Genomic DNA, 19,417 nt, shown 5'->3' with positions numbered 1-19,417 from the left:
TAAAATACCCCTTTGCCACATTTCAAAGCATCACCACTTTCTCTTCAGTGAAGGTTGTGACAGTGAGAAGTAAACAAGAGCAGAGGCAGAAGGCTGGAAAAAGCAAATGAGGAATGCTGAATACTTGCCCTGCAAGAGGCTGCTTGGGCACCACACAGTGTGGCTGCCACCCTCCATAACCCACCACTTCCTTAAAGTCTGAATTTGCTGATTTGCTGATTTTTCTGTATTAAATGGCTCAGCAATATTCCTGGTATGCCAGAGAATGACTGTGAAATGTCTTTATAAAATCAAGTGGGTTTTGTTTTTTCATAATTTTTTTGTGGATCTTGATTGGGTTTTTTTTTAACTCTGCAGTGCATTATCTCTGAAAATTCTAGGGTTTTGTTCACTGCACTATTCTTTTGTAATTCCACTGATTGACATGGCCTCAAACTTTAATTTATCTGGAGTACCACAGCCTGCTGTTTTTAATTTAAATTAAATCCAGCTTTTCTCATACATCTTAGGGGAAGTTTTATCTCTCTAGAAGCTGTGACTCTTCAGAAGTATTTTTATATCTGCTTCAATCTCTTATGTGAAAAATCTCCCCTTTTGTATTTTTCCCAGGTGAAAAAATAGATGGCTCTCCAGTTACCACTGTCAGAACGTTTAACAGAAACTTCATACTTCAAGGATCTCTAACACAAAGAACTAAAGAAAGGAAAAGCACTGCCAAGGACTTAATGGTAAACAAATGTTTTTAAAACTTTGTTAAGATCAGTCAAATAAAGATAGTCAAATCTGTGTAGGCATCTGTATTTCAGTATCTTCAGAAATCTTCTCTTGATAATTTGAGGAAAAAAATAATAGAGACTGCTTAGGCAGCTCTTGAACAAATATGACCAGTGTCCTGGAAGATGTCTGACTATACACTATAGAATAGCAGCTCCTGAATGTCAGCTTGTGATAATGTAGCCTGGCTGCCAGGTCTCCAGGAACATGCTACCCATATTTTTTAAAGAATAAATAAATTAGTTATGCCGCGCATTTCAGACTTATGAACCACAACTTCACAGAACCAGCTGTGCATTGTAACTTGGCAGGTGAGAGTCACCTTGAATTTCACTAATTGTTGAGAAATGTTAAAAGGTTATCTAAGTGGAATTTAAGGGATAGACAGGTCACACATTGGCTCTGCAGAGTTTGAACAAAGTGGCTTCACTCAGGACACCCAGGACAGCTGTCAGTCATTTCTTCTACAGCAGCCATAGAGGGATAAAGGAAAAAGCTGACTGTCCCAAAGCAGTCTGCCACAGGACATGTGGGAAATACGTGGGAAGATGAGAAGGGAAAGGACATGGCTGTGTTCTTCAGCAGGTTTGTTTAGTTCTTCACTCATGTGTTTTTTCTTTCCTGTCCCTCTCTGTTCTAGGAACCTGCTATAGGATCTGCTGTGATGTACTAAACTTACTCTTCCCTACTGCCAATAACACACTGCCTAAGGCTGTACACTAGAGTGCCTTTTCTTAACAGCCATTGTGTATGTCCAGCTGAAAATGGACCCTCAAGAACCCACAGAGCCTCAGTTATAGGGCTTCATTTGGATACCTCACTGAGAAAGCTGTCCAAGTCTTCAGCATTGTGGTCCACTACAGGAAACTCTGCCTTAAAGTTCTCAGAGGACTCTAGACAGGATGCTATGTTTCAAAAGCAAGGCTCCACATTTTAAGATGCACTTTTTCTCCCTATTGATTGTACTAAAGTATGTAGTCTTTAAAATGCAGTATGTTTTTGTACACTCAATCAGTCATAATTATAGGCCAATTAATCTGCCAAAGCAGACCTGTGATCCATATTTGCTGGCCTCTTACTATTCATGTGGGCATCTGTCTTGTCGAGCAATAAGAACAACTCTGTGCAGTGTGTGCTGCTTTTCAGCTGCGTGGAGGGAGAGAAGAATTTGTGTACCTCACTCTGCTCCCAGGGAGTCAGTGGAAGTCTTGGGAGGGTTGGTAGGAGGAGGAAGACTTCTCTGTTCTCTGAGAGTGCATCTCGCAGATTGAATGTTCCAGCTCCAGAGCTAGGGATATTGCTCTAGGCAGCAGGGGTGTCATGCTGAACCAGGAACTGATGGCCACATGTGTGGTCCACATGTCTGCTGAGTTGTGATCCCAGTGTCTGGAAACATCTGAACACTGTTAAAGAAACCAACATCTTCATATGTCTTGTTCTTGGCAGCATTGTCCACTTAGTGGTGGCCAACCGTGCTGTAGTTTAGAATAAATTGTGTCCAAACCTTTAAGATTGGGTAAAGGAGGTGAAAGTGTTGGGGATGAGATCTCTGCTGACTGACTGGTGGTTGTGGGGTGGCTGCAGCTTGCAAGAGATTCCTTTCTGGCGTTCACTGGTGTTTCTGAGAAGGAGGCAAATGTAGCCCAGACATCACTTCCTATACTAGTCTGGAGCCACCTGAGAGTAGCTGGGCCAGTTACTGGAGCCACATGCACTCCACTACTACTGGACCACTCTGAATTGGATTGTGAATACTAATATTCTTTCTTTCATTTTTTGAGACCCTTAACAGGTGAGTCAAACTAGAAGGCCCTTTGGCAGATGCCCAGGAGGGAGGATGCTGCTTACAGGGTGTCCCTCTCAACCTTTTGTGGGAGAACATTGCCAATTTGTGGGGTATTTTTTGCTCTGAAGAATACAAAGAAGGTAGTCAGAGGAGGTGATAAGCCAGTGAATCCCTTACCTTCCGCACCAGTTGCAGAGCAGGTACCCAAGTACAAATGGGGTTGATGTGAAATGTGCTATGAAGGAAGGCATGGTCTGGCAAGTTCCTCTCAGCATTAAGGAGTGGTGAGCTCTCCCAAGAGCTGTGGGTAACAGGAAGTAGGAGAGTTCCTTCGTTCCCTGGGCTCCCAGTGAACACCCATGAACAGAGCACCACATGTTACCTGCCATGCAGCAGGAAAGCAGTTCCCTGGGACACCACGCCATGAAATTTCTGTGGCTGGGCAAATGCAAGCAAATTTCTTGACTAGGCTGGATTTAGGGGGGCGAGTGGGGAAGACAGGGAATGACGGGATGGGTTGATTGGAAAGACAGTGCCAGTTGCAAATCTGCCATCCACATTTGACATCTAGCTTGTCAGTACTCTGATGTCCAGCTGCATGTGAGGAACCCTTGGAATAAATACAAACCTCTTCCCACTTACAATACATCAGTGTGACTCCATTCCTCCAAGGAATTTTCATCTGCCCAAGATCTGACCCAATGTCTTCATTCTGGGTGAAATTAGGCCTTCTTTTACTCTCACACAATACTAGTTCTCTGAAATTGGTTTGCACAGATGTGAGGGAAGAATTTGGCCCACTCTGTTTAATATATATATAAAACAAATAGATTTTATTTATATATGCAGTCCAGTAAAGGAAATTAAACAGAGTAGGATGCCTAGTAGTTTTTTTTGTTTTTCAGTCTCCTCCTCCATTGACTGTTCTTGTGTATGTGTACAATACATTCCCAGGTTCTGGTTTATGCAGGTATGCGTGTTATGAAATGTCATTAATGGTGGTTGGTCTGCATATTCGTCTAATAAATAATAACTAATATTGTGTATGTAATATCAATACAGAAATGACTAATTTTAATAGAATAACTCTCCAGCTTTTGTTCTGTTAGTGTGATTTAAACAAGCCAACAAAGTTTGGAGTAGGTTGTTTTCCTTAAGAGGCATGAAAAGCAACTATTATCGTGTTACAATGTTAAAATATTCAGTCTTTGACAGACAAATGTGTACTGTGTAGGCATTGCAAAAAAAAAAAAACTTTAAAAAAAATCCCACCTGCTCTAAGCATTTGAATTTTTACAAATGTTTATCGTGCCAAATACGTGCAAAGATATAATTTACTGTTTTAAAAAAATCATAAAAGCATATGTTATAGCACACAAATAATTATTTTGTCATCAGGTGATTTCAATCTTTAGTGTTAATATTTATATTTAGATTAATTTTTATAAATGAAAATATTTTAATGGGTAAAATGAAGACTATATGAAGACTACTATTTGATTAAGTCTGAGTGAATATTAAGCTTGCCTTGTTGTTGTTATCTGCATACTCACCAAGAATTATTGTCAAGAGAAATTATAAAAGAGTAAAAGCAATTTATGAAAAGAATGCCTTTTCAATGACTTGATTCATAAAGAAAACAAAAAATTTCTTCTCTGTTGTTTGGATTTATGTGCACTTTGGCCCAGAATCGTGCAGAACCCACACCCACACACATGACACCATCACACCCGGGACACGGGCATCTCCGCAGGGGTGCCAGGGTTTGCAGAGAGCAAAGGCACACGCTCGGTTCACACTTCCTCCTCCTCTAGGGCTGGGGTGGGAGGAATCCTGTTAGGAACATTTGCTGGTGACTCTTCTCCAAACCATCAAATCTGTTGGCTGAAATACCATCTGAAGCACAGTTTTTCAGGCGGAATTTCTTGATCTCTCTCTGGGATTGCTACAAAAACTGAACAAGAACCCTGCCGATAATCTTTGTCTTACACTTCCAAAGTTCCTTGCAATGAATGTGGATCAAAATATTTATCAGCATATCTTCTCCACCCTGAAAGCATTCAGTAGAATTAGTGTGTTTTAAGTAACACTTTGGGTCAGCAGCTTTGTTGTATTATAAATGGAAGTAACTCCCTTATTGTAATGAAAGCCCATCCCTTCCTGACAGGCCATTTGCAAAAAGAGAAAGAAGGGTTAAAATGTCTGCAATGGTTAATTCAACCATTATTCAGCTTTAGTAGTAATTCTCACAAAGCACAACTAGAAGTGGAAGTCCATTCAGCTTTATCCTTTGCAGAATGATTCATGGCCTGGATTTAACCATCAGTTATTACCTAAATTGTAAACTATCTTTTTTGGATATAAGTCATAGATAAAACTGTATTATTCCTGCTAATAGTTATTAATTAAGATGAAACACATTGTAAGTAACACTTCTTATAAAAGTAATTTAACAAAGTTATATTAATATGAGTAAACAGGGGTATTGACCTGCATCTCCAGACTTATTGATGTGGACTAATGGAGTAGATAGTACATGGCTTGTGATCCTCAAAGAGTGATTTTAGCTTGCTCAGACAATGTACTTGGAAATAATGACATTGTTTTAAAGGGAATCAGCTCATTCAAGCCCTTGCTCCTTTTGGATTATGGTTTATGATGATAAGCAGTAGGCACAAAACTACTCCAAGGAGTTAAATTAGCCATTTTTTTTTCTTCAGTAGGGAGAAAATACTTATCTTCAATAGGAGCTCCTCTTTATTCATTAATATATCTCTCCAGCAGTACAGGAAGAATTATGAAGGGCCAGTGGGGTACTTCAAGGAGATATTCTTAAAAGTGGATGTTAACAATCTCTATAAAAGCTATATACAGAGAACCAGCATTTCATGCCATTAATGCAGGTACATTAAAAATTGGTAAGAGCCTTTTTTCTTTCTTCCAACTATTGCTTTTTATTTTTATATATCAACAACCATTGACTTTGAAATGTGACAGGAAGGTTTCATGATACATTTAATACTGCAGAGTTTAAATCCCAGCCCAAAACCTGTGTGGATTTTGGATAAACCTAACAGTGAACCTAGCAGTGAACAGTATCAGGAGATTGATGAGGATGCACAATGAAGAAACATTTTTATAAGCTGTGGTGGCACTCAGTGCTGGTGTCCATGCATTGTCTTTTACCTGCACCCTGAATGTGTTTCTTTTTGAAAGTGCTTGCATAAGGAGCAGAAAGAAGAGCAGTGTGGGATTGCTAGGCAAAAGCAGAACTGTAGGTCTGAGGTGCAGGGGAGGACACAATTCAAAGAACAGAGGTTGGGTCTCCACCTTGGAGAACAGAGATCACCAGTCACTGTCCTCTGTGTCCAATGATTTTTGCTCCCACAAAGCATTGAGGATGAAATCCAGGTGTTTGCTCACAGGCCTCAGGCTGCCATGGCTGCTTCTCAGCTGCCTCTTCCCAAAGCGACCAATGGGGCGAACACCACGGCCCACATACCAAAAAGGGTCGATCTCAGGACCTGGAATTCAAAGCATTCAGTGAGGATCTACTACTGCACTCAGACGCAGTGTTTTCTGACCATCTTGAGGACATTAGACAGCTTACTTGGAGCCAAGGAGAAAAAAAAAGAAGGGAAAGCTGTGGCCACAGCCAGACACACAGCTTACTGGTGCCTTTGAGAGTTACTTTCCATGTGTAGAGGCCAAAGGAAGAGGATTGTTGCAAAATTAATTTTATCCATCTGGGCTGCAACCTGCATTTCTAACATGAGCCAAAGGGCCCATCCAAATTTTCTGCAGTAGGTACCAGGTACACTATTTCTACAGGCTAACAAATCCTCTGGATTGCAGAGGGGGCTCCTACATGAGAGGTAAACATGAAAAGTTAATTCTTGTTCACTTAGGAAGTTGTTTTCAGGGATGACTTTTTTTTTTCTTTTAAAGCTCTGACACATGACTGATTTTTGTGGTCTAGTGCAGTTTTGGGGCAGGTCTGCAAAGGTTTATAGTTCTATTAAAATATTATATTAAAATGAGTATTTAAAAAGTATTAAAACTATATATTAAAAGATATAGCAGCAGGGAAATTGTAAAACATGCTGGAGATGATGCCACCCTAAGGAAATCCCAAATCATTCCAGAGACAGACAACTGTCAGGAATAGGAATAAATTACAATTTAAGTGCATTATATATCATCCCCATCACATAAAAGTCTCAGTCAAGGCAGGAGGAATTTCCCCTGTGTATTTTGATGCTTGAACAGAGGAAAAAATTCACCTTGCCTTTAAATTTCTCTGTAAATACATCTTTTAAGTCTTTCAGCATAATGTTTAAGAGCGTTCCTACTCAACAAAACTCTGTGTGCCTAAAACCTGAGGTTCCCAACATCTCTGTTCTTTTTTATGGGGAGAGGTGTGGCACTGAGCCCACAAAACTTACTCTCCACAACCCCTTTCCCATTCCACCTACCATTATCAGCCTATGCTCCTTGGAGGAAGATGAGATTTCTTGGTGATTTTCTCAAAGATCTTTTGGATTGTGTGCTAGTTTAAACTTAGGATACATGGTATCACCCCTGACCCGGATACTCTCAATACTTCACAGCATCTCTGAATTGAGATACTTCAACCACTTGTATTTGGACTTTCAGACAATTCACAGCCACAGACAGAATTGAAGATGTCTGTAAAGTGAACTAAAGTTTCTGGGCCATTGCTTTCTTTTTATTATATAGAAGTAGTTGTGTAGGTCTACAGAACACACCTGAAAATTTGGTGCTTAAATATTTGATATATACCACTTTACATTTTCTTGTCTGTCCTTTGCACATTAGTGTCTTCTCTGATACTTATCAAAAATAATGCTATTTGCCTAGACTAGTTAAGGGCTGTGAGAAGGACATGAGGTTCTGTATACACACTGACAAGTGCAAATGGAAGCACAAGGCTTCACACCAAGGTGACACCACAGAAACACCTGCATGGTTTGCTGTTGAACTTTGCCTGACAGCCCAGCCCTGATCCCTCAGTACAGCACAGACTGTGGGGTCACCATGTCCGGTGAGACTCATACTTACTTCTGTTGTCTATCTGATGTTTAAATGGCCTGCTCTGTCCCGAAGCAAAGCTGAGCGACACCAAGAGCATCAGGACATAGACAGTGACTAGCTTTAAGTGGTTTGGTGACCACTGGGCACGTGGTGTCCAGGAGATTGGATGCCACATAACGGAGCAGGGGTGGGAAGGCTGTAAGGAGAAGAGTGAACATGGGGAATACATATGAGTTAAAGCTCTCAAGGTGAAGGAATGTGTCAACTTTAACAGTAGGTTCCCATCCAACACAGCCATTTCATGGCTCTAAGTTCTGCAGAACACTCATGCTGGGGATGTCCTGGGCATTTCTGTTCGAAGGCAAAGGCTATGAAGTGGGCCATCTACTGAGGTGAAAACTGGAGCGTTGTTCTCTCCAGCAGTCAAAGCCTTCACAGGACACTTGAGTCCTGGCCCTGAGTTCACTGCCACCAGCATCTTTTCCTTGCTTGTAAAATGTGTCTAACATTTGTGTTCTACACACTCTTTATACAATTAAATGCATTTCAGTATGAATGGCAATACTCCTCTTGTGCCATTACACCCTTTTTTGCCAGCATGCAAAATTACAATTTCCAGCTACAGTTTCCTCTGGTAGATGTCCCAGTCCTGTAAATGCACCCAGATGCAACAGAATGAGAAATCCCTCCTAGCTTCCATAGGATAGGCTCAGCAGAACAGAAGGTGCTGAGCTGGGAAAGTTGCATCCAGGAAGGGGAGGGAGCCAGGCTCTGGTTACCACTGTCTCTGGCATTTTGTACAAGCTTCCTCATGGCAGGTCTCCCAGCTGTCACGCCAGGACAGTCTGTCTTGTCACATGCAAGGTCTGCCTCTACATTTGACATCCTGGAGCCTGTGCTTACAGAGCAGGAGCCTATTTGCTTAAGCATCGTGTAAGTGATGTAGAGGCACAGAGGCTGTAGGAAAACCTCTCAGCTGTGCCTTCTCTTTGTGTATAGGTGGAATTTTTCCCATTGCTGCCAAAATCTTAGCCTGCTTTCAGTAAAGGCAGAGCATGAATGAAAATCTTTGATGCAAGATGCTCCCAAACACACCAAACAGGCAACACAGCAAAAACACATGAAGTTGGTTGTGTCTTTCACTAAAATGCAGTTAAAAGCTCCTTCACCCCTAGTATTCAGTGAAGGTTTCTCAAGGACTTTTCCCCACAACGACAGTTGCTTACCAGGCAGCTTAGAGGAACGTGATTTTAACTCATGAGTTCAGAACTGCAAATTAACTTTTTCTAACTTGAATATCACAAAACATTCTCATGACTATCAGGACTAAATTATCTTAGCATGTAGAATTCACCCACATGGGGTGAATTCTGCCTTCAGTTTCAGCTGGGGTACTTCTCCTGTTGTTCCATTTTTAACAAAGCCTTAGGTTCAGCAGGACAAAAATAAGGTGTTTTGAGGCATCTCTGTGGTGTGTTTACAGGGCTGCTGACAGGTTTTCCCGGTTACTTGCTCCCTGTTTTTGTGTCTTGGGTTTTTTTTTTTTTTGGGAACTGAGTTACAGAAAAAAAGAGCTTGCCTTAAGCTCATTTTTGATGAAAGACAAAAATACAGGGAAAAGCTTTTAGCACACACTTTTTCCTAGGCACTGCTGTGCTTCAGTCCCCACCAGCTGGTCCTGTGCCACTGCAGCCACTTTCTACAGCACTCATATATATTGAACTTTTTGTTCATACTCTTGTCCTGGCTAGGGTTTCTGTGAAGCACATCATTCCCACTGCTCCTCAGTAAGTAACATGCCACCCTAAATAATCAGGGCACTCAGCACCTCTAATCCTCCCTAATTTTTCCTACACTTAATTGTCCCACCACTGTTTATATGGGAAGAAACAGAGGCTGAGGTACTGCCACAAACTTGACCCTGAGCATTCCTAACACCCCGCTCCATCTTGTCACTTAGCAAAAAGCCTGGTTACCTATGCACAGAATTTCTTCAAGAGTTGTGTGGCTGAGATGGCTTGTGATGTCCTCGGGTCCAGACCTACAGCTTTCTTCCAAAAGGAAAATTGAAAAAGAACAAGACCTCACACAGCCAAGATATGTGCCTCCATTTTCAACTATTAAATAATTCATAAAAATTTTAAAACTGACTAGTTGCAACCAAACTTGACACAATTTAAAGTTTCAGGAATAATTTTGCTCCTGAAGCTCAGCGAATTTCAGTGCCACAGTCATTTGATCAACTTGCCCTGCCACTTCTGCTTGGTGCCCAAGCAGAGTCTTTAAACTTTGGCTGAGCAACTTCTGTGACAGAAGTCTGGCAACTTTCAGTGGCATGAGAGGGGAAAATTAAAGCCACAAACGAAGCTACAGTGAAGCAGCAGTATCACAGCTTGCCGTGGGTCTGTTTCACCAGGAGATCAGCCTGGCTCTCCCTCTGGGCACACAGGGGTTCTTATCATACCAAACTCAAGCTCTGCTGCAGATCCATCGGATATACCCCTACCACAGCTGTCCTCGGAAGACAAGATGCTATTAACTCTTTACCCCTAAGCCAGCATCTTTCTTGAGATCAGCGGCTGTGCACACCCACTCCGATGCATATGTGGAAAGATTTCCTGTTCGAAAGCAGCGCTGGAAGCACGCCCGAGGGATCAGACCCCAGGTGAGCAGGCTGGTTTCAGGGCCGAGCGGCCGGAGAGGTGCAGGGCTGTGCTGCTGTCCCGCCCGCGCTCTGCCTGCAGGGCACAGCGCTGCCCGCGGGGTCAGCCACCCTGCCTCGGCACGGGCTGCTTCGCTAACAAAAACTGGGCAAAAGTTACTGAGCACAGAGCACAGCTGTGTATGTTAACCTAGGTAAGCTAAAGCCTAAAAGGAAAAAAAAGGAAATTCGGCAAGAAAGAGCCCGGACAAGCGCTGAAGCAGACAGGGGAAGGCACTCACCTGTATGCACCAAAGCTGCTCCTCAGGTAGTCGCTGCTCCAAGCAGAAGCAGGGCAGCTGATGGGGGCATGTGCCTTTTATACTGGAGGGAAGTGGACTTGAAGCAGGGAGGGGGAGTCAAGAGGTGGGCCAGCAGGACGTCAGCAGTACTGGTGAGCAGGATTTAAATTTATAAAAGGAGGGGTAGGAGAATGGAGGCTCTATTAAAAAGCCATTGATCAGGGCAGGGAGCAGGGGTTGAGGGCGGCGCCAGGGGATTTTAGGGGGGGGGGGGGCATGGCAGGATACATGACTGAGGCCCCCAGGCCCACCAGGAAGAGAGCAGAGGGAAGGGGGCTGCTGCCATGTCCCTGTGGGGGGGGGTGCGGCATAGACGGGAGCAGCTACACCTGCAAAGGAGACCCAAGCTCTCTGTGCCGCCCAGCTGAGATGCTCTCTGTCTGAAGAGCATGTCTGCAGGGGGAAACACTCGTGGCTGAAGAACAGATGGACATTGGGGAACTATCAGAGCCAGCAAGCTGGGACAGTCAGTCCACACACTCCTATCCCAGCCCTTGTTCCTCTTGCTATTGTCCCATCTTTGCCTTCTCCTTAGGATCTTGATGGCAGCTCTTGTTTCATTCAGCCCCAACCCACAGCTGGGATCAACCCACCCATGCATAAGTTTTAAGTCACACTGCAACACAGCACACAATTAGCTGATTAAACAAGTAGTGATTCAGTGCTTAAGCAGGCTCTTACTAGTTCTGTGGCAGAGAAAATTTCATGTGCCTGAGGCCAGCATCTCGAACAATATTGTATTTCCACAATAGGTGTCTCTTCTGGGTGGTTATTTTTAACCCTGTCTCTTGACTAATGTGTCACCATGGCCTTGCTTTTAGGGATCTTGCTGCTGTGGAAGTTAAGACCTTGTTTACTCTGGAGGTTTGCAGGGGAGAACAGCTGAACTGGCAAGTGCTTCACTCCTTGGGCACCATCCTGCAGAGAGGCTGAGGTGTGAAGTGTAACTGGGCTGACTGGGAGCCACAGACCCTCTCTTCACAGACCCATGTTCATGTTCTGCTCCTGGTGAGGTACCCAAAGAAACAATTTTAAGGCTGTGCTTTGAAAGGGGACTCTGAGGCCTGACCCCATCTGTAAAATGAGACTGCATAGGAAAACCTGCAATCCCATTAGGATGAAGACAAAGTTCAATAGCAAATATGTTCAGTTTTTCTATAAAGACAGTTCAAGTTGGGAAAACGTCAAAGCACAAATAATGCTATTTCACTATAGGCACCTCTCAAAAGAAATTAAATTATTTTATTTGCTATGGGTAATTTGTAAGGTACTTCTATGAGGAAGCATGGTGAAATGTTGCCTGGCCCTGCCCTTACTCACCATCCAAGCATCAAGTACCACTGGGAGACTACGGTCACTAATTGCAGGGATTTTTCATTTTTGTATAATAGTTCCGTTTATGGGTACACGTATGAATGAAATTTGTAAAGAAACCTGAGAAATACTCTTCTGTTCTCCAATTCCCACCAAAAAGCAGCTAAAAGTCTTCCTCATCCAAGTTTTCAAGAGTTTACTTAGACTATTCAGGATCACAACTTCAAAATATGAAGAGCACTTCAAGTCCATGGTAGCACAAAAGGTCTTCCTACAGCTATTACAATCAATATACATGCTTTTCTCAGAAATCTCCTTTTAGCGTGTTCCCTTTGAACCTTGCAAACACTCCCTACCTAAAAATCAATCAGTGTCCAAGAACCAGGCAGTGGCTGTGCTTCTGCTGTGCTAATTTTTTTGTGCATGTGTGCAAAGGGTATCTTCTTAGTAAATAAAACTCTTTATGGCTTCTCATTGTAGATATTTTCCCTTACTGTTTTTCACATTTATTTTGATCAGAAAATGTGAGTATCCTTTCATGATCTCTAGCAGGCAATTGCTGGAGTGAAGGTTTCTTTTCTCCAGGACATACAGGACCCTTTCTTGCTTTGTTGTTTTGCTAGTGATCCTGTCATCTTAAAACAGAAGCAAAAGTTTTTTTCATCCCATGTACTTTTTCTAGTCTTGCTGACACTGCAATGTGAGCCTTTCCACAGCACAGATCAGATCATTTTCACTGATTGTCACCTACATGGAAGTTACCACATAAAACAAAATTATGCAATGTCTTCATGTTAAGAATGTTTGCCTATTGGTAAAGGTTGCTTGCAAAATAATACACTATACAAAAATACAAAAAAGAAAAAAAATCATTATTAGGAGAGCCAGCATTTAAAATGCTCTAATATTATCATCTATCTTCATTCTAACCCAAAGCTGATCTAGTGCAGTATCTTGGTTTTGACAGTGGAAAACAAAGGACATTTATGGAAAAGTCTAAAAGCAGGGTATTTATTTTTTATTCCTCATTATACTCTTCTCACAGACCCTCGAGCCCTGTGGTCCAGAGACTTCCCAAACCAAATGTTTATTTGTGGTACCTAGCCCTTGACGGGTTTCTTCTCTTTCACTGTTGCTTCCTGAACCCATGTAAATTCTCAACATCCACAAAATTGTGTGCCAAGGACTTCACAGCTCTTTCTCTGCTACAAGAAGGATCATAGCTGTGCATCTATTCTGGACACACTACTTGCCAGTATTTTCTCTTTCATTCAAGTATTTTCATTTTCACTTTTAATCATTCTGACTTCATGAAAGGCTACTGTAAAATGTTGTCAGCGATTAAGACTAATAAATTACATTACAGTCTGTTTAAAAGAGCCTCATCAGGCATTTCTCTTACCAAAGTAAACTTTACTTCATTCTCATTCACTGAACATCATCATTTCTATCCACCAGACCACAAGTGAACCACCACACTGCTAGGTGTGTACACACTCTAGGTAGGTACAGTACCCACAAGCTTTCACAGAAATCATCCTGGCTTCTCAGGGTCTTTTCAGGCAGCTGTGATTTTATTTTGTTATCCCATCTACAGCAGGGCTGATGCTTTAGCTGACAAAAGCAAGTCAGCTCATGCAGCACAGCAATGTGAAAGCCACTCAGACTTGGGAGGAACTAGGAAAGAGAGCTGTCAGGGGAACCAGGGCTGTAAGAGAACAAACCAGAAAGATTATCTAGAGGACAGTTTGGTCGGCAGTGAAAGTGCAGAGGTTTGTGTGTTAAAACTTCCATTCCTTTCCTGTTTCTGAAGCAGAGGCTGGACACATGCTGTCTTCTTGGTAGAAGATCCTGGAGAAGAACTCAAGTCCTGCTTCACACACATTTAAAGACTCCTGCACATAAAATTCCTGCATAAGTTATGAGCAGGAACAGGGCTGAGATGGAGTGTCTCAGTGGGAAGACTGACCAGGGATGCAATAGGATGCAACTAAATCAATAGGCAGTAGTAGATACACAGGTGTGAAGGGCTGTGAGGAGGAAAGCAACTTCCCAAGGTAAGGAGAGGTCAGGCTTCTGGACAGGAAATGCTGAGGGGGATGAATGGAGATGATAGGAAGGTATTGCCTGAAGGTTGGAGTGACCCAAGAGGGTCCAGCTAGCCTGACACAGAGAAATATTCTTTGACAAGACAATTCCAGACCAGAGGCCAACAGTGAACTACAGCTTTGATGACAAATCCTTGCATTTAGTTTTCTCAAAGAACTAATCCAAATCTCCTTTTTTCTGTAATTCTTTTGTTGGTCAGAGCCTTCTACAAACAGAGGTGAAAGACCACAAAAGCAAAGACATTTGATGCAGTTGGATGGAGAAACAGCAACTTTTTTTTTCCCCCAGCTCACCACTCATTGTTTCACATATCAGTCTGGGAAAAGTTTGCAAATGCCTTGAACTACTGTCTGACCTATGAATCTGCCCAGCCTTCTGTAGTGGGGTGGAGGTCCAGTTGCACTAAATGAGTTTGGAGGGCTTATGAAAAGTTGTATTCAAACCTATTCAGAAAACCGTGTCAGTTCAGTCAACTAGATAAATAACACCTAATAACACTTACCTTTACAAATAAACTGTTCTCTACTAACATTCAGGTTCAGAGAAAAGCCAGGACTAGCTTTATTTTGGAGCTACTTTATTTTTTATTTTTTTTTTTAATTTGAGAAAGAGGACCATCTAGTGGTTAATGCCAAACTTACCATCTTGTTTGCAATCATTATTGAGCAGGGAATGAACCCCCCACATTTCAAATGAAAACATATGTATCTTGAAATCTGACCATGTACACAAGCTCAGCCAAACTACACATAACTCCAGCTCTCTTGAGTTAGGCTGGATATCCAGATGTTTATCATCAGCACAATATCCAGTTACCCCAGTCTCCCAGGTAGCACATGCTTATTGGGACAACTTGTTAGCAGCTGGGCAGCTCAAGCATAGGCTGCAGCTCAGGACTTCAGCCACAAGCCCTTCCTTAGCACACTGTGGAGACTTTGCACCAGAGCTGGAGCTTGGATGGAAAAATACAAGTCAAGCTTGGCATGGTTACAGCCATTTTCAAAACTGTTCTGTTGATGGAAGAGGGAGGATTTCTTCTGGCACTTCTGCTATTCTTCTTCCCTGATAGAAAGCTACTAGGCAGCCTTCTGCACAGAGGTTTGGGATGTGCAGATTGCAAATGGAGCTGGATATTGTAGGTAGAGTCATGTAGTGACAGCAGGGAAGATTAAAGTTGAAGAAGAATAATGAAGGTTGGAAATATGTGTGCATATCTCTCAGGGATCCAGCACTTTGATATTATTTTCAGAATGCCAACATTAGGCCAGCATAACTCAGCTTCTGGTGCAGGAGTGGAGTAGCATTTGTGTATACAGCAGTTGCACTGCTGGCATGCAGGATGGACATTAGTGCTGCTACATGCCATTTGCATGTTTCATGCACAATCACTTTGTCAGGCAACTTAAACTGCTCCTTGAATACCATGTGCTTCAAGCAGTAATTGGGTTTCCAGGCCATTGCAGAGGACAGGTCAGCATGCAAGTCTGACATTTCTGGTAAGGCAGAGTGCAGGGCCACGCACGGGAGATCTGCCTACCAGCAAGCCTTAATTAAATTCAATTTGGGCTTTGTAAAAGCTCCTAAGGTATAAAACTCAAAATATTGGTGTGCTGCACCTGAAAATGATAGTAATCTATATTAGAACTGTGTCTGTAGGAAGTGAAAACCAATGTTCTTCATTCTGGTTATTACAGAGGGGCAGGTGCAGACAAGGGTGGCCTTTTATATGCACACAACCAAAGACAGATGTAATACAGAGTCCTAAACTAAATCACAGGTTTAGCCCTACTACACGGCTGACTTTTTTGCCTGATGCAAGGCTTTCTCATGCCATTTCCAGCCCATTTTTCCAACACAGCAATCCTCTGGAAGAACAAAGTTTCTCCCACTGGTCTGGGTTACCCATTGCTGCTCAAGAGCATCTCAAGTGGTTCTGAGAATACCCAGTGAAGGTGAGGTTCTGCACTAGGGTGACATGTTTTACAAAAGTGTACTTTATGGCTTCAGTATGTCATATTTATCATCTGTATGTCAGTAAGCCCCTGGTTTTAATCCTTGAGGCTTATCCAGTCATAAATAACCTGTAATGATTCACATACAGCTTGACAGATTAACTGAAATACAGTAAAAGGCAAGCAAAGGGATCTCTAATTGCTTTTCATAACCAGGTCTTGCAACTATTACATTTAAATAGCTTGAAGCCGTGATCAAGTTAATTAGAGATGAAGTTCTTTTCTGGCACTGTAGTTGGCAGGTTATACATTAGTCATGGAAAGACAAGAGTCTCATTCCCAAAATATTGCTTCAACCCTGATGTCTAATATTAGTGAATGCGATCAACTCCAGCCTCAGCTCTAGGACGATCTGAATTTGAACAGATTTTGAAATCTGAAATTTAAGTTTTCAAAATCTGAAATTTAACAGTTAAGCAACAACTCTTACCTTCACTTACGTTGTAAACCTATTTTAATTGCTTCTACTGCTTTTGGTTGCTGCAGGTCCATGTCTGCCTTGCCCACCTTTCTTCAGTCTGGTGTGACTGGAAGCCCCTCACAACCAGGACTTTCACAGGTCTATTGCCACAAGGGACTGCTCAAGAGCAATGGGAAGGACTCAGTCAGCTCAAAGTACCTCAGGACTACTGTTCTGCTGAGGGGCAATAGCAGGAGCAACATATCTCCAGCAGGATGCCACCTGCCTCTGCGCGCAGACACCAAAGTTTGGTGCAATGTGCTGGCCCAGACAGGATTTGTGTCAGACCTTAGTGACAGATGTGACATCGAGACCTGCAGCTCCCTCTGAGGAGGACAGCAAAGGGAGAGCTCTTTGCATTGACACAGCCCCACAGAGGCCCCACCAATTCACATGGACATTGTGGAAGGATGCCAAGAGAACAATGATGGCATTGGCCACCACCTTTATTTTAATTTCTGCACAGTGCAGGCCAAGCTGTGCAACTGGGGGTTCTTTCCATTCCCTCTACAGTTGCCAGAACTATTCATTGGTGTTTCAATTAAAGGATAACAAAGTCACATCTTTTTGGCTTATAAAATGAGCTTTGTTACTTCCCAGACATCCAATCTCATTTGTCTGTAAACTGTAGGACGAATTCCACAGATGCCCAATGAGCCCATAGGACCGGATTAACCATGCAGTGAGAATTAGAACTGTAAAACTATTTTAAATGCATAAAGATTCAGAGCAAGCAGAAGAATTGACACAATGACTGGTACATAAACCTGCAAACTCAGACGTGGGGTTTATGTCTGAAGATCCATGGCCAGCCTTGTCCTCTTCGGTTGTCTCCTACAACTGTTGTAGGATTATGCAAGTGGAGTGGATCTGAGGCTTTAACATTTGAGTTTATTTTTTAACTCAAATCAGTCTGCTGATCTGGCTCATCCTAGTGTCCCACTGACATTGGTACTGGCGCAGCAAAGGTAACAAAAAACAGTGTCTGGGAGAAAAAAAGTGTGATGGACCTGCTTTGCCACCGGAAAAAAGTTTCATGGGATGACAATGGGAGAGCAAAAGATACAACAAAATCTTGCAGAGAGACATAGGATTAACAAAAATATATCAGAGCCAAAATTCCTTCACATTAGTAGTAATAGAAGTCCTCTGAGAGAGGTTCTATTGATATCCTGGGGTCATGTCCCTGAGGATGGGTGTCCTGAGCTTCCTCAACCTTCCCAGAAGGTTTCTCAGTATTTAGCTCTGCAACCTTAATCCACAGACATTGTCCAAATTGTGGCCTCAAGCTCTTGCCCCATCCTCCCACTACTGCCCCAATAGTGCCTTTTGCAGCTGCTTGGGAATGAGTTAAACAACGCCCCTCTACAGCCCATAGTGCAGTGAAAGGCTTAATCAATGATGGTAGCAAAGGGTAAGCAGAGGTTTTGTGCCATGGCCAATGGGCTTGCTTTCCCCATGGAAAGAGCAAGGACTTCCTTGCAAAGTGCCAGGACTAGAAACTTTCTTAGACCATTGCACAGTAGCATTCATAAAACTACTGCAGTGCTGATCCAGACTTTGGATCACAGAAAAGAAATATCCCATTCATATAAGAGGACTGAAGTTTAGCATAACAGCCAAAAATGGAAAAAAATAAAAGAGAAATACAGGTTCTGCCACTTCTGCCAGAGGAATTAGCTTATTGTACATCTGCAAAGCTATTAATCATCTCATAAGGACTAGCAAGCTTTGTAACACCTGCACACCGTTTTAAAGGCAAACTTCTCCCATTGCAGCCCCTACAATGCTGATACGCTGTGATGGACAGTGAGTGGCTGTCACACAGGAGTCCTGTGAGGCCACATGCCAACCATTCATGGTGGCCCCTAGGGACTGGGGAACAGCAGCTGCACCCACCTGAAAGGGTGCAAAGTTCTCAGAATCACAGGATAGTAAAGGTTGGACTGGACTCTCGAGATCACCTGGTCCAATCCCCCTGCCAAGGCATTCTGACCTCAAGCAGGTGACACAGGAACTTGTCCATGTGGGTTTGGAATGTCTCCAGAGGTGGAGACTCCATGATCACCCTAGACAGCTTGTTCCAGGGCTCTGCCTCTGTCAATGTGAAGAAGTTCTTCCTCCTGCTGAGGTGGAACTTCTTGTGTCTAAAAGTCATGCCCAAAGTGGAGATACAGGCGGTTTGTGGGGTGCTGACTGCCTCCCTCACCACATTCAACATTTAAAGCAGCATTTTGTCCAGTGAGGGGGGCCTGAGGGAGTGGGGTTTCCAACATATTTTAATGGGGAAGGGGGAAGTGCTCTCCCAATTTCAGATCAGCTGGAAAAGTACCCAAGCCAAAGGGATGTGAGTATGGAAGGACCTCCATGGCAGTCACCCTTGCTGGGGCATAGGGGTCCCTGAGGGCCAGAAGCATGGAGAACACGGGGCTCCGGCAACACGCCAGCACTGCTGCTGGGGATCCACCGAGGGGAAAAACTTGTTACAAGAAAGGACATTGGGGTGTTGGAGCAGGTCCAGAGAATGGCAATGAAGCTGGTAAAAGGTTTTGCACACAAGTCATATGAGGAGCAGCTGAGGGAGCTGGGGGTGTTTAGCCTGGAAAGAGGAGGCTCAGGGGTGACCTTATCGCTCTCTACAGCTGCCTGAAGGGAGGGTGTAGCCAGGTAGGGCTCAGTCTCTTCCCCCAGGGAACCAGCTACAGGACAAGAGGATGTAGCCTCAGCCTGCAGCAAGGGAGGTTCAGGTTGATCAGAAGGAATTTCTTCATAGAAAGGGTGATTATGCATTGGAACGGGCTGCCCAGGGAGGTGGTGGAGTCACCGCCTGGATGTGGCACTCAGTGACATGGTCTGGCTGCCATGCTGATGCTCGGTCACGGGTTGGACCCGATGACCTCAGGA

The 19,417-nt window shown here is 43.2% G+C and overlaps 2 protein-coding genes and 1 long non-coding RNA gene across 9 annotated transcripts in view; 2 read left to right on the top strand and 1 right to left on the bottom strand.

Annotated features, from left to right (window-relative positions):
• The window catches only part of MYRIP (myosin VIIA and Rab interacting protein), a 207,020-nt gene extending 202,809 nt beyond the window's left edge, over positions 1–4,211 (top strand). For all 6 annotated transcript variants that reach the window (XM_068204646.1, XM_068204655.1, XM_068204620.1 and 3 more), the window contains 2 exons: positions 610–728; positions 1,415–4,211. In XM_068204646.1, the coding sequence (XP_068060747.1) occupies positions 610–728; positions 1,415–1,447 (152 nt within the window). In that variant the 3' untranslated portion in view covers positions 1,448–4,211. The remainder of the gene's footprint in view (positions 1–609; positions 729–1,414) is intronic.
• Positions 4,212–5,045: 834 nt separating this feature from the next.
• On the bottom strand, positions 5,046–19,388 carry LOC137482401 (prolactin-releasing peptide-like). Of its 2 annotated transcripts, none has more exons than XM_068204685.1 (3): positions 16,484–19,388; positions 7,643–7,811; positions 5,046–6,084 (listed from the first exon to the last, which is right to left on the bottom strand). In XM_068204685.1, exons 2-3 carry the CDS (start codon positions 7,788–7,790, stop codon positions 5,906–5,908), a joined length of 327 nt encoding a protein of 108 aa, XP_068060786.1. In that variant the 5' UTR covers positions 7,791–7,811; positions 16,484–19,388; the 3' UTR covers positions 5,046–5,905. The 2 variants fall into 2 exon arrangements, with proteins under 2 accessions (XP_068060786.1, XP_068060781.1); XM_068204680.1 differs by lacking the exon at positions 16,484–19,388 and adding an exon at positions 10,559–10,787.
• On the top strand, positions 10,896–13,126 carry LOC137482417 (uncharacterized). Its single transcript, XR_011004052.1, has 2 exons — positions 10,896–11,029; positions 11,069–13,126. It is a non-coding gene; the product is annotated as an uncharacterized lncRNA (long non-coding RNA).
• Positions 19,389–19,417: the final 29 nt, after the last annotated feature.

The sequence above is a fragment of the Anomalospiza imberbis genome, chromosome 1, assembly GCF_031753505.1.
Source record: "Anomalospiza imberbis isolate Cuckoo-Finch-1a 21T00152 chromosome 1, ASM3175350v1, whole genome shotgun sequence".
In the NCBI taxonomy this organism is placed as follows: domain Eukaryota; kingdom Metazoa; phylum Chordata; class Aves; order Passeriformes; family Viduidae; genus Anomalospiza; species Anomalospiza imberbis.
The sequence above is the reverse complement of the archived record's forward strand: the minus strand, read 5'-3'. Positions and strand labels throughout refer to the sequence as shown.

What these genes read in the sequence shown, in the direction of transcription:
- LOC137482401 (XM_068204685.1), bottom strand. Translation starts at nt 7,790, where the DNA reads ATGTGGCATCCAATCTCCTGGACACCACGTGCCCAGTGGTCACCAAAC. An exon ending in ACATCAGATAGACAACAGAA is followed by an intron (nt 6,085 to 7,642) that starts GTAAGTATGAGT and finishes TTTGAATTCCAG; the next exon opens with GTCCTGAGATCGACCCTTTT.